General features: G+C 29.1%; 1 protein-coding gene across 2 annotated transcripts; it reads right to left on the reverse strand.

The window, feature by feature from the left end:
• Positions 1-1,341: 1,341 nt before the first annotated feature.
• Positions 1,342-6,735, reverse strand: LOC104905726 (uncharacterized). Of its 2 annotated transcripts, none has more exons than XM_010694346.4 (5): positions 6,357-6,735; positions 5,944-5,988; positions 5,283-5,612; positions 4,789-4,982; positions 1,342-1,734 (listed from the first exon to the last, which is right to left on the reverse strand). In XM_010694346.4, exons 1-5 carry the CDS (start codon positions 6,568-6,570, stop codon positions 1,528-1,530), a joined length of 990 nt encoding a protein of 329 aa, XP_010692648.1. In that variant the 5' UTR covers positions 6,571-6,735; the 3' UTR covers positions 1,342-1,527. The 2 variants fall into 2 exon arrangements, with proteins under 2 accessions (XP_010692648.1, XP_010692641.1); XM_010694339.4 differs by having other exon boundaries at positions 4,789-4,985; positions 6,357-6,734.
• Positions 6,736-15,137: the final 8,402 nt, after the last annotated feature.

Below are 15,137 nucleotides of genomic sequence, written 5' to 3' on the forward strand. Positions count from 1 at the left end.
CGGACTAAAAGGAGCTGAAACACATGGTCCCAACACACCTCAATACAATTCCTAAATGACAAATTAGCTAACATAGAAATGGAAATCCATGTTCCTTCTTTTTGGTATGAGAGATATAGAAGTAGCAGCATCAATTATGGCTAAAGGAACCCTAAAAGCTGTTAAAAGCTTAGGTGTACATCTATAGTTGTCAATCAACAAATAAATGCGTAACTAAAAAGCATGACAAAAATACAAAAAAACATAGGTTATAATAAATCCATAACTATAAGAATATTTGATAAGAAAGCATAACATCTTTTTGCAAGCATAGAGTCCAGAGATCTCTCTCTGCACCCACATTCCAACCAGTAAAGCACGTGAAGACCTCTAATGATATAAGCTGATATTCCAACAAAGTAAACAACAAAAACGTTTACATCTTTCGTTACAATATACAGTCTTATTAATAGTTCATATTTGATGCTTGCTTTCCATTTTCTTGCATAAATTTAAATGACTATCTTACAGAACTTGAACAAAGAAATACTCAAATCTATCTTTGATAATTATAAACCTTCCATCATAATTCGTTTTAACTATTTCATTTGATGTTAAAAAAATTAACACAAGTACAAATTTTAACGACGTTATAGATCATCCAACAAATATAACTAAAGTAAGAAATGTACAAAAAAGGAACTACATTATAAATTATTATGTGAGCTTCGATGGATTTAATGATATTGAGATTATGAATTCAGGCATTGAAATCATTAATATTAACGAAAAATGAACTTTTTAGGGATAGGTGCTAGAGAAAACATTTACTTACTAATGCCTTCTTTACTTTAAATGACTGAAGTGTCAATTACAGCGTCACTAAATCTATTTTTGATAGCTTGATTCATATATAAGTCTTCTTATTTTTTTGTAAAATTTCTAGTTGGTCTGTTCTTGTTTTTTGGCAAAAAAATCGTCTCCCACGCACTCCTAGCTATATGTATTTTTTTTGTACAACTCATCTTTATTAAATCATATCAATTATAGCTCTTATATCTTTTTTTTTTAAGAAAGTTGGATTAAACTTGATGGTGTAGTTCAATAATATTGAGTGACACATAAATTGATATAAAATTGTTGGACATAAGATTTAGATTCTTTTGTTGGTCTATACTTTATCTGCTTCAGTCAAAACTTCTTTGAAATTATACATATATATATATATATATACAAAGCCAAATTTACTATTTGATATAATAATTTTACCAATTATTATTGATCACATTAGTATAGATGAATAATCTAAAAATCAGAGTTAAACAGTTGAAAAGGACCGAGAAATTATATACTTTGGTCCACTAACAAACTTATAATATTTTTATTTTAATTACGAGATCCATATAGGAATTTGGATCACATAAAACAACCAATTAGGTTCATTGGAACATGAACCCGCATTATACAATATAGCTTCGCCGCTACTATTATCTCCCAAAAAACAAAGAATTTTATCCAAAACCCTCTTTATTTATTTATTTAAGTAGCTTAATTATTTAGGGCTTGTTTTTTACCCTCTCTTCTCTTATTCATCCACAAACTACTCCATGATAATTGGAAACAACCATTATTTTGCCTGCAAATGCAAAATTGCTCTGTTTTCTTCTTGTCCTTCTTTTGCTTGCGTTGTTCTTTTGTTCTTCTTTTTGTTTCTTCTTTCTCCCTTGTTATTTTCACTTCTACCTGCATCGTACACTAAAAAAAACAAACCAAAAAATGAAAGTAATAAGTTACTAGCTTCTTTGTGCATGCACATGTAAATTATATTAAAAGAAACAAATGTGATATTCAAATATGCATTTTCCAATTCTTTCTAGATAAAACATTATAGATATATAGTACCTTTAAGCATTATAAAAGAAACAAATGTGCATTCAAATAGGTCCATTAAGACTTAAAAGTTATTGTTGCTATGTGCGCAGCACGCCATCAAACAGCATGAATAATAAAGGAATCCCCGTCTCAAGTACAACAATTGGGATAATTCTCCTTACCCCGATCAACTACTTAATTACATACACAAAGCATTTCTTAATATTTATCGTACTTCTACTTGACTTAATCAAATTTAGGTCATACTCTTTCTAGCTAGCTTAAAGTCTTATTTATATTGTAGCTTTTTCATATGACATAAAGATTAAGATGAACAAAATTGTCCAATGTGGGATAACTTTGTTGTTTATATCGGATTTAAAGGTTAAAGGATTAGCTCGAAAAAAAAAAAAGCTTATTACTTAGGAAAATGTTGCATATTTTATAACATGCCAAATGAGATAGTGGAACAATTGTTTTTGAATCATGTCAAACATGATTACATGAAAGTCTTTTAATCAATTTCAAATGGAGGCGGAGTAATATAACTAACTAACTATTCTCTAATCAATTCCTCGCAATATGGAGCAACAAGTATCATTTACAGGGTAACTTTTTTTTTTTTTTGAGGGGATATACAGGGTAACTTTATATGTTAACATCGGGCAAAAATGATCTCTGTTTACTTTCATAGTATATTAAAGGTGCACACATTTTTCGTGGAAGGAAATATTAACAAAAATATGTAACCAATGAGTTTTCATCTTAAAATTAATTAATAATAGATCATTGAGTAACCACTAACCTTATATTTCTATATGAGTAACATTTTTTTTTTCAATGTGGAACATGTAATCATCACTCCTAACTCATATATAAAACTATTGATATCAATTAATGCAATAACTTTTGTGGCTTTATAGACCAAATCTTTCTCAAAATTGGTGAATATGGTCCCTCCTCCTACAAAATAAAACAAAGAATACCCACTATCATATAGTGTGGTACCAGTAGATACTTTAACTTTAAGCCATTGTGACCACTTGTTCAAATTCCTTGTTACATGCTATTCTTATCACTACATAACAATAAGATTTAGGGTTTTTTTCAAAAAAAAAAAAAAAAAATCAGACATGATGATCATTTGAAATTAATATGCCTCCATTTCTATATGTATTTCTTAAATTGTCCGAAAATGATGTGTCACTTCTGAACATTAGTAAATTTAACTGTGAATTCCTTAACATCATTTTATGATACTCCCAACAACGAAGTTCAAAAAAATAGTTACATTGGTACAGAATTTCACATAGTTGTAGAGCAAAAAAAAAAAAAAAATCAATATGTGTAGTATCTATATTACACATATTGATTTTCCTTTTTATTCTTTCCACTTTAATCTACACACTTTTAAATTTGGCAAAGACCTAACAGATTTTAATATTGCTCTCTTCTCCACGCATTATCTATCTCATTCAATAAAAAATTAATTCTCCATCTCTCATCACATATACCTTTTAATTGAAATTATATTCGATAATGAAACATTAATTTATTTCCTAAAATTATGTCTCCTGATTCGTGGATAAACTATTATGAGATAAAGTATGTAAGAATAATGCTCGCCAAATGGCCTTATATCCGGTGGCATATACTTTTTCATCTCCTAGAGGAGAGTCTCGATCGGGGTCCAACGTGGAGGAGCAATTAGTGGAGGGGGATGATGGGACAACTTAGTTGGGTTGTATCTTTATTTGAGCAAAAATTATTAAAAAAGACTGTCTAATCTATACTAATATATTAAAAGGCGTTCCTAAACGTGAAACGGTGCCACGTGGCGCTCTCCCTAAAGCATTTTACTCCACGTAATCCGCATACAATAAAAAACGAGAAATTATTGCATAGTACAAGGTTTGATCCCATGACCTCAAGGTTATATATTAAAGTCTTAATCACTAGACCAAGTGATATATAGTGTTATTATTTTAAAGTACAATATTAATAAATGAAAATTTTTCTTACCCGGGGCATAACCCGGGCCTAATAACTAGTTTTAATATAAAAGTAGACTTAGTCACTAAATGGATTAAACTAGTCACCGAAAGAAATTAACCTAGTTATTATTAGGCTAATTTTCTTTTTAATTAATATTAGACTTATCATTGCTTAATTTTAATTTAAAAGTAGGCGGTCTCTTACAAGACAAACTCTTACGTGAGATAGGTGGCTCAACCGAAATACTCCCATATATCAATCTGCATGATGCTATATTCAAGTATTCAACATCATGTTGTTGTTGTTAGCTTCTCACCAGGAAATAAGTTGGGTAAGTTTGGGACCAAGTAGACTAGCTACGGTCCCCATTTATTTATGGACACTGTCCTATTTTATTAAGGTCATCAAATAGACCTTAAGAAATCAGGACATTTCCCTATCAAAGGAGTGCATGCGAGAGTAAGGGAACTCCTAGTTCTTCTGGCTCTTAGCCCATGCCAGTTGTTCTAGAAAAAAAGAAATTCAAATTTACAACTTTTGGATCATAAAATACTAAATAAGATATTTCAAGTGCATAATATCCCGGTTCTAGCTGATTTGTTATAATAATACTCCACTAAAATTGTCGAGTGTGTACATAAGTCATGTCATTTTACAAAAGTAAAATTAACTTGCAACAATATTCAAACCCGTGACCTTTAGCTATTAAAGCTGACAAAATTATCATCTCAACCAACTTTTAATCATCTTTTAAATGTCCATATTATTCTATTTGTACCTTTTAAATGTTGAGTTTTCCTTAATATATTTTAATGGGAATGAAATAAATGCGTATCATGTTCGAAAAACAGTATCAATCCGAAACAACGCTCCGGCCCAAATACTAGTTATACCTTAAAGATCGTTTCAAGTTTTAACAACAAAATCCAACTAAGTACATACCTCTTCCACAGGATTAAGCTTAATGCTAGAGCTTGAATTCTGTGTAGTATCTCCATCTTCATTATCTTCAAAACGTTTTATCATTCTCTCCTTGATTGAAGGAGTTGATGTTGGGCTTGGGCTACTTGAACTTCCCTCTGGAGGTGTACTTTGTGTTCCCACATCCCTTGTTTTGCTCCCCCCTATTTTCCTATCTTCTAAGAAAAAAGTAACAAAAAAAAAAATTAGAAAAGAACGATCTTTCCTTTTTTTAACTTTATGTACCATATACGAAAAAAAAAAAATACTCTTTCAGGCAAGCAGTTTGATAGCGAACCATAAACTTCTAATACCCATTTACCCTTATTGGCTCAAGCAACGAGAGTAAAAATGAGTTACGAAGTAAGGACAAATAAGTAATTGCACCTCTTATTCGCTACCAAATCGTTTGCCACCAAATCGTTTGTCGAAATATAATGTAGTAAAAATTCGAGTTTTTGTTTATTTATATGTACCTTGTCCAAGAGATGGAAGTTGAACTAGTTGTTCCTTAATAACAGTCACAATAGGTGGCTTATTATTATTATTATTATAAGAAAGATTGTCATTAAAACTAGCTCTTCTTTGTTTCATTGAATAAATGAGAGGAGCTGACATAGTAACTCTACTAGCCATGTGACTTCGAAACGACCTCCCACTTAGCGTTTTGGCTGATAAACATTCCATTGGAACTTCCCCTGATAATGGGTTGCATATATATCTCTCTGCTTCATCCCATTTTGAGTTTAATGAAAATCCTTCTGGTGATACACATTCCCATAGATATCCTGATTTTGCTTGTAATGCTTTCATCCCAAACAAAAAAAATATCATTAGTTACTTAATAACATTATCATCATAGGTTAAAAAGTACTCCCTCCGATCTTTATTAGTTTACTCGTTTCTTTTGCAGAAAAATAATGTTGCGGGACATAGAAAGAAAGAGAGACTATTATTTCATGTCAAAGTTGAATGTATGTGTGATGGGAAGTTAGTGGTCCCATTTCAAAAATAGAAACAAAAGAAATGAGTAAACTGATAAGGGACATCCAAAAAAATACAGGTAAACTAATAAAGACCGGAAGTAGTATATCATACTATTTCTATATGATTATTGAGAATTGATCTAGTATGTACCTTTGAGAGCTGTGGTGAATGAGTATGTTGAAGGATCAATTTCATCTGTGTACAATTTGAGAATAAGTATTTGTGAGTTGACAGTCCAACATATACTTACTACTACTTCTAGAGATCCTTTGTGTCATGTCACAATATCGAGAATTTATCATTGTTACTTTAGATCAAATGAAGAGTTTGAGCAACATAATCGTTAATTATAATGGTGTATAAAAGTCATATTACTTTTATGTCGTATAAAAAGTACATAATTTGACTAGTCAGTTGGTCATACTTTATAAACTTTGACCATAAAATTTCACTAACATATTTCGATTATATTATTAATTCATACATATGTTTTAAGTATAGATGGTCAGTGTAACGGAGACTGTAAAAGTTAAACTGTGCCACATAAAGTACGTAATACGTACCTTTCAAGTGGTAACCAGGGGAAGAGGCAGTGCTAGAAATGGTGAAATTGGACTTGAATGAAACCCCTGATTCCTCTCTAAAGCTTCTAATATAAGAAGCAGAATGCCTTCTCGAATTCGTGTTATCTCGACTAATTCGAGCTCGAAGATGCCATTCTCTTAGATTGAATTCTTGATCCTTGTGGTGTTGAGAGCTTAGAGGAGAGCCTTCCATGTTTTGTTGTGTTTTTACTCTTTTTGTGTATTGCAAAATTTGTAATAGAAGAAGAAGAGAGAATATGTGTGTTACGATGAGAATGCTCCTCTTTTCTGACTATTGTCCAGCTACTAAAAGGCGGTTTTTCTATGGGAAATTGAGTTCAAAAATAAATTGGTCATGAAAGTGACATTGATGAGAAAGAATTTGTTCATATATATATATAGGGAGTATATAGTACAAGTTACAAGTAGATGCATTATTGTTGGCATTAAGTAAGCCTTTCCTAATTGTAACGCAATGAATAGTGTAAGAGTTTATCAGTTTATGGTAAAAACATCAAGTAATTCAGATTTGCCTAGTTTGGTTTTGTAATTTGGTAACAACCCTAACTAAACAGAGTTGCATTTAATTCAAGTGTCAATTTCATTCAATTTTTATTGTTGTGTTTCATTTTTGGTGAATTTGAGAATTAGCTCAACATATTACATACTTCATTTACTTTGATTGTCATGTTAAATTATGGTATACTGTACAAGGACCCTTGGGTCCAATGTTATGGTATCCTATCTCCCACATGGGAGACCAAAGTTTGAATCTTAGTGAAAGCAAATTTCGATATTGTTTGGGGAGGAAGAAGGGGTTGGGGATTGTTGGGCCTTTGGGTGAGTGGCCCTGTGCGAGGACAGCTCAGAGAAAATTCATCTTACCATGGGTTCAAAAAAGGGGGCAAAAAAATGATGGTATATTGTATATGCTATGAGTGTAAATCTGTGGTAATGGGATACTAATTCATGAAATGAGGGAGTACAAGTCAAAAATCATTAAGTGAAGATTTATATAGAGTAGTGGAAAAGCAATAAATTGCAACCAATAAATAGTATTTTACATAATAAGAATTTGTTATATTCATAATAATAACATGGGACACTCAATATGACATATTATATAAGAATAAGTCAAAGAGTGTAAAATACTATTTTGTCACATCTTGCACAATAGCTTATTGTGCAACATGCGTAATGACATAATTTTTTTTTTTTTTATAGATGTTACTTTTTCATTAAATGAAAATGTCATAATAGATGTTATGCTATAAATGGATCACTTTTTACCATAAAAATTTTAAAATACTACTAAAAAAATTGGTCTCCCATTTTCCACCTTAAAATACCATACTTTTTCCCTTAATAAATGTTTTTTTATTCAAAAAGTAATGGTCCCTTACTTTTTCTCTTTACCTTTCTTAAAAACTCCTCACTTTCTGTATTTAGCATCTATTGAAAAGCGGATGAATTATAATTTTACAATACGGACACAGAGTACATGAATAATGACATGAATTATGGTGTAACAAAAACACTTACGCCGAAAATTTTGTGAAAGTCAACATCTTACCACAACCTATTAACATTAGATGGTTAACAACATTTAAAATCGAATGATTGGAACTCAAATTTGATGTGCAAGGTAAAATGAAAAATTCACACTTTAAATTGACCTTTCTGATCATATTTACTTTGTACATACCTAAATTACATACAAAAGGCTAGTATTCCTAAAATTAGGTTGGTTAAATTTATGAAAGGCTTCTAGTTTAAGCTGGAAGAAGCCAACTTCCTTGAATGGTTGATGAAAATTCTTTTTCTGTTATCAATTTTAAGTGAAACAATGTACAATAATTGATATAATGAATGAATTAGCAATAAAATAAAGAACATACATTAAACGAAGTAACGTCAAATTAAAGGTAGGACTTCTGAGCCTCGAGGTATATGATTGTAACATATCATAAATCTGATCAAAAGGATGTGATGTATGTTGCACCAAAAAGAGTGTAATTATTCTGTTAAGAAGTGGACCCTTATTTCATAAATCATGATTATTTTATGTCTCAATTTTTTTGGAGACGAGTGTTGATGAAGCATCTTTGATTTGGTTGCGTTCATGAATTCAGGAGAGATTCATTTCATAGTAATTTCTCTCAAATCAATCTCTCCCCAATTAGTATCAAAAGCATCTTTTTTTAATAGGACTAATTGTTGCTTTTTTTTTTTTACAGGATGAAAGTATATCATTAATAATACCTCCATCCGTCCCTAAATAAACAATAAATAATAAATAATATGGTTTCCTATTGGTCAATATGGTTTTGCAAGGATTGAAGCCCTATTCTCTCAAAGCATTTAGTTTATTGTTCTTTGCATTTAATGCAGTTTTTTTTTTCTAAGTTCATGATAATCTACCGATTTAGTTAACCAACATCAATCATTTAAGAGAATCTTATTCCACTACCTATCCTCCTTAATTCACGTGCATGATACCAAACGTAAAGAACTCAAGGGAACGGAGGGAGTAATAAATAATAAATAATAAACAATAAACAATAAATAATAAACAATAAAAATAAACAATAAATAACAAATAATAAAAATAAATAATAAATAATGATAACAATAATAAAAAAAATAATAAAAAAATAACTATAATAAAATATAATGAAAATCAAAAAAATAATAAAAACAATATATATCTTCATTGTTATTATAATTATAATATTAGTAATAATAATAATATTAATATTGAAATAAAAAATAATAATTACAACATTAGACAAGACTGAACTGAACTTATTTTGGCTAAACTGAACTGAACTGAAAATAAGTACAAAAGAACAGGGTCTTATTCTATCAAATGGTCTAATTGATTATATTAAAAAATCATAGTGGGTGTGTTTTGTGAATAGCTTTTAGGATTTTTTTTTTTAATGACAGTCGATTTTCTCATTTGGTCAAACAGTAAAAAGAATTTGGTAATTAAGAAGCTTTTTAAGCCACAAGCTGGTTTTAGATTTTTTTTTTTTTACATTGACTATTGATTTTACATTCCATTTACACTAAATAATTAATATTAAGTAATTTATTACCAAATATTTTTATAAAAAATAATAGTCAAATCAGCCAAGTAAAACAAACTATGAAGAACCAATTCTCCTACACCCTAGTACCACTAGTCGTATATGCACGCGATGCGTGCGTCGACAATCTTTTGTAAATCGGCATATTTTTTTAAATATAAAATTATTTTTGTAGTAATTTAAATTATTGAGTTTTTTTGTAGATGTTATTATCTTTTTGAACTAAAGGTCACCGATTTTTACTTGTTAGAAAATTTTGGTCGAGATTTAATAATTCTTTGTCAGCGGCTTTAGGGCCTGTTCTCTTCGGCATAAAACGGCTGAACTGAACTGAACTTATTGGAGCTGAACTGAACTGAACTTATTGGAGCTGAACTGAACTGAAATGAATTGAATTGAATTGAATTGAATTGAATTGAATTGAATTAAATTAAATTGAATTAAATTGAATGTAATGAATATATAAATAATATTTTAAACAAAAATAATATGAATATTAAATAATAATTATAATGATAAGTAATAATAATAATAGTATTTTGGATATTTTTAAATGATAGTTATAAATAAATAATATTAATAATCATAAACTAATAATAATGATAATTAATAATTATTATTTTATAATATTTGTATTAATATATTAATACTTGATGATGATATATAATAACAATAATATCTAAGAAGTAAATTAATATTACTATTTTAATAATATATAAATATTTAGTAATAAAAATAATGATTGGGTTGGACCGCGAAAATTACATCATAAAACGTCTTGACGCGATTTGATTGGTTTATGGGCTAAAAAAAGTGGGTTTATTTGTGCTTTGACCTAAACCTTGTTCCTCCTAATAATAATAGTAATAATAATGAGTAAAGGTATAATAAACAAAATAATATATAGAAACAACAATAATAATAATACTTAATAGAAATGATATATATTTAAATAATAATAATAATAATGATGATGATGATAATAATAATAATAATAATAATAATAATAATAATAATAAGAGTAATTAGTAAAATATATTATACCAACATAATAATAATATTTAACAAAATGATTATAAAAGAATGGAGCTGAACTGAACTGAACTGAATTGAACTTATTGGAGCTGAATTGAACTGAACTGAACTGAAAATAAGCTGGGGAGAACAGACCCTAAGTATAGTTCTTTAACGACTGTAAAGGTTAATAAACCATATTGTTTGAACTTTGTAAATACGAATTATTTTGTTGTCATGATATATCACTAACTTTTTCTAAATTGAAGATTTTAATTAATTTCGTGATGATTGTGTCAATCTAGTCAAGTTATTAATGGTAATTGCATATTTTAATTTTGACTTATTCCCTATGACAAGTTGCATTAATTCTCATTTTTAAATATATTATAAAAAGAATATTGTTTGATTTATTAGAGTATATTCTAGTCATTTCGAATGAGGACACCATACCTCTTCCCTTGACCTATATAATAAGAATATTAAAAAATCGCAATATTAGATGGATACATTACTTTTTAGCTAGATAGAGGGAAATATTATTATGGTACTAGGGAAGCTAAGAACTTGACACGTGGAAATTAAGAACTAAAAGTAGAAAATTTCCTCCATTTATAATTATCCTCTGCAATAGGATAGAGTTTCACAAAAATTATCAACACAATGTGATGTCTGGTACTTTTCAAAGTATTGGAAAGAGTTGTAAAATTTGGCAAAAGTTGTATCGGGAGCAAGTGGATTGCATCATGTGATTGTCATCATCATGAAAGTGAAGTAAGGGTGGTCGATACTTGATGATGTTGGAAGATAAAAGATCTTGGCCGTCAATTTTTGTCTCTATCTTATATGTAAGGTAGATTTCACTGAAATCTACGTTTTCAAAATATGTAACACGGTTTGACTTTTGCACTATTCATATTTCATATACTCTCATATTTGATCGTGTTTTGTGATTGTTATATAAAGAAAATATAGTCATGTTAATCATTTTTTTTATAATTTTTACATTAAGAGAATTAGGAATAATAATAATTAAAATTATGCTTTGACAAGTGTGTCTAAAAAAATGTGTCAAGTATTTTAAAACATAGGAAATATATGACAAGAAATGGATTACTTATTCTAATTCGATTTTACATTATTCACATATCGTAAGTTCGATATATTCATTTTTTGATAATATTTACTACATCGATTTCAAAATCAATACAACAATCTGACTTTACTCTCTTTAGGGCTTGTTCTCTTCGACATAAAACAACTGAACTGAACTGATTGCAACTGAACTAAATTGGACTAAAGTGAACTGAATTGAACTGAACTGAAAATAAGCTGGAGAGAACAAACCCTTAGTTCAACTCCATTCACAGTGGATACTCCATTACTCCTACTCTAAGTCAGGCATTAGTGCATTATTATTTCGGAGTATCGTTTAAGTTCAGTTCAACGCTCTTTATTTTAGCTTAATTAAGCTACTTTACGTTTATAATTTTGTTCAAATCAATTCAACCCAAAATAACATGATTTTTGGGTAGGGAAAGGGCCTAGAAAGTAGGAGTACATTTATAGAAATATCCGTAATTATTAATAAGATGGAAAAAGGAGAATCGGATTTCTGAATTTGATGTACCGCAGGCTATTTCTGCGTTATACAATCTGGAAAGGGTTTTATGCTTTTGAGTCAGGTATTGATTGGAGAAGATTTATAGCCATGCAGGTTTTATTTGCCATCATCTCAACTCTCAATCAACACAATAAAATAATAGTAAAGTATTCGTAATATTATTTCAACTGGTTATTTCATTATGAAAATAGAATTCGTACCACGTGCATATTACGTTAAACTTTTTCTTTAAAAAAATTAACTGATTTTTCTTTTATCTATTTCTATGATATACTTCCTTCGTCTCTATATAAAATGTTAATTTTTTCATTTATATTTGTCCTGAATACATTTCTCATTTACTCATTTGGTATGGATTCAATAATTGAAATATTATTTTGTTTTCAACTTTTATAATATCACTCACTTTTTCACATGACCCACATTCTCTCTTCTTAATAAACAAAATTTATTAAAAGAGACCGTTTAGTTTTAATATAAAAGTAGACGTAGTTACTAAATGAATTAAATTAGTTACTGAAAGAAATTAAACTAGTCACTATTGGGCTAATTCTCTTTTTGATATTGGGCTTACCATTGCCTAATTTTAATTTAAAAGTAGGCAGTCTCTTATAAGACAAACTCCTTAATAAATAATTAATAAAAGGTGTACCAACTTTTATATTTAATTATAATTTAATACAACTAAAGTGTTACACATGATTTTTTCTTAATACTTGTGTCCAAAAGAAATGGACACTCTATTTAGGGATGGAGTGAGTATGACAATAGACTTGGAACACGGAAAAATAGAAGAAATAAGAAACAAATTACTCCCTCCGTCCCAAAATATAGTTCTCATTTTCCTTTTTTTACGGTAATTTATGCAAGTAGAATCTAAGAGGGATAGTAAAGATTTTTTGTTTATTTAAATAAATGTTGTATGGAAAAAGATGATTTTAGGAGAGAGAATGGAGAATGATTGGTGGGAGATCATTAATTGTAACATTTTGGTTGAATAAACAAAGGAAAAAAAAAAAATCAAGAAGCAAATAAATGATGGGACACGATTTTTCTAGGTAAATTACGGAAAAATGTGAAACTAAATATGGAAATGGGAACTATATTTTGGGACACCCAAAATGAAAATGGGAACTATATTTTGGGACGGAGGGAGTAAAAGATATGTAATTACCTAATTAATTAAAAGAAAAAGAAGTAGGTACAACAAAAAGAAAACAGCTAAAAATTTACAATACATTTAGTTACTTCCATTTCAACTAGATTTTTGAAGTAAAAATTAAAGATCACTGATTTAGTAGGATTAACTGATCAAATATTTTAAAATTCATGATTTACTAAATGTAATTAGTAATTAATTTAAATATATGTATGTATCTTCGCACATTTTACGTACATATAAAACTAGTAGTACTATTGATAAGAGTCTTTATAGTCGGTCTTCGGACTTCGATCTGTTGGTTGCTCCTTGAGGATAAGTTAGGAGTACTAATTTCTAATTGGCTGAAGTTGATAAGAGACAAATTAGTAAAACTATATGTAGTGAATATGATATTAAAGTTGTGGATTTTTGGTCACTAGACAACATTTGTGAGATGTCCCAATGAAGGGAAAGGGGAAAAAAATAAATTGCAATAGATGGAGTTTAATTTTGTTAACATTTTGCCTTTAAATTTATTACTAGTAGTGTTATTTGCAAGCGATGCGTGTACGACATCGCAGTCCTATTGTACATATTTCTTTTGTTTTTAAAATTTGAAGTTATCTTTAATCCTTCACTAAATTAAAATCTCGCTTCTTTCTTTTAAAAAAATCTCGCAGTTTTTTTTTGATGGAAAAAAAAGCAACCAGTTACTTATTTACATTAGAGTAATATTTTCAAAATAATTCTATGACATTTTTTTGCCCTCATTAATTATCATAGAATTTGTAATACATAGAGAGTATTTAAAAGAATTCAAGTGGACACCAAAGTCTTCAAGAGTTCCCATATATAATATAGATTAAATAGTGTGTTACTGTTCCTATACCACTTATAACGGTTAAAGGGGTCTATGAAGCATGTATTTTAGGCTAATGTATGTTAATTAGATACACAAAAGGCTAACTAAACATATAAAGATTGCAACATGATATCTCACATTATGTGAATGTATGTACAATGCTATAATCCTTGTGACAGGGATTCGATTCTCATCCCTTGTAAGAAGGATGCCCAATTTTCCCCCTTTCTTGCAAGGGCATTCTCCTTACCTTTAAAACAAGGTACATTACAATGCTATAATATTTTGTTAGAAAAGGTTATATATTGTGTATAATTATAAATACATCTTTGGATGTAATGCCTTTTTTGGACTTATGAGAAGTCTAAACTTCTTTGTTATGCATTAGTAACTCATAAATAATTTCATAATTTTCTTTTCTGTAAAATTTCATAATTTTTCAAACTTTATCATATAAATACATCCACTTTTACAATTCACTATTAATCGCCTAATTTTCTTCACATAATTTTTGAATACTCACATTAACACATATACGATTTCATCTCTTTAAACAAAAAATTAAAAATTAAAGTAATTTCTCGCAAAAACTGACATTGAAAAGCTGGTTGCTCCCAGAAAAAATTATGACATAATCTTTAAAAAATCCCCCCAAGGCCCAATTTTTTTTGCAAATCATTTAAAAGAAGAAGAAAAGAATAAGATTGCACATGATCCACTCATGAAAGAAAATTGGTCCCCAAATAATAGGCCAACAAATATATGGGCCAATGTGCTATATTATTCATGATATCCAGATTGGAGGATGATCAGTTAGTAAGAGTCACATCCTTTTCACCTTTCAAAGTTTTCCTGTGGATTACGAATTTTCGTTTGAAATTAATTTTTTTAAATAGGATAGGGGACCTCTCAAGGTTTTATAGTAAGGTCTTCACCTTAAATTTTTCCATAAAAATATCAGACATTAATTCACCCATTTATGACCTGTCAATTTGACTCTTCATTTTAGGATTTGGACCATAGATTA

This window comes from Beta vulgaris, chromosome 2 (assembly GCF_026745355.1).
Source record: "Beta vulgaris subsp. vulgaris cultivar EL10 chromosome 2, EL10.2, whole genome shotgun sequence".
NCBI lineage: Eukaryota > Viridiplantae > Streptophyta > Magnoliopsida > Caryophyllales > Amaranthaceae > Beta > Beta vulgaris.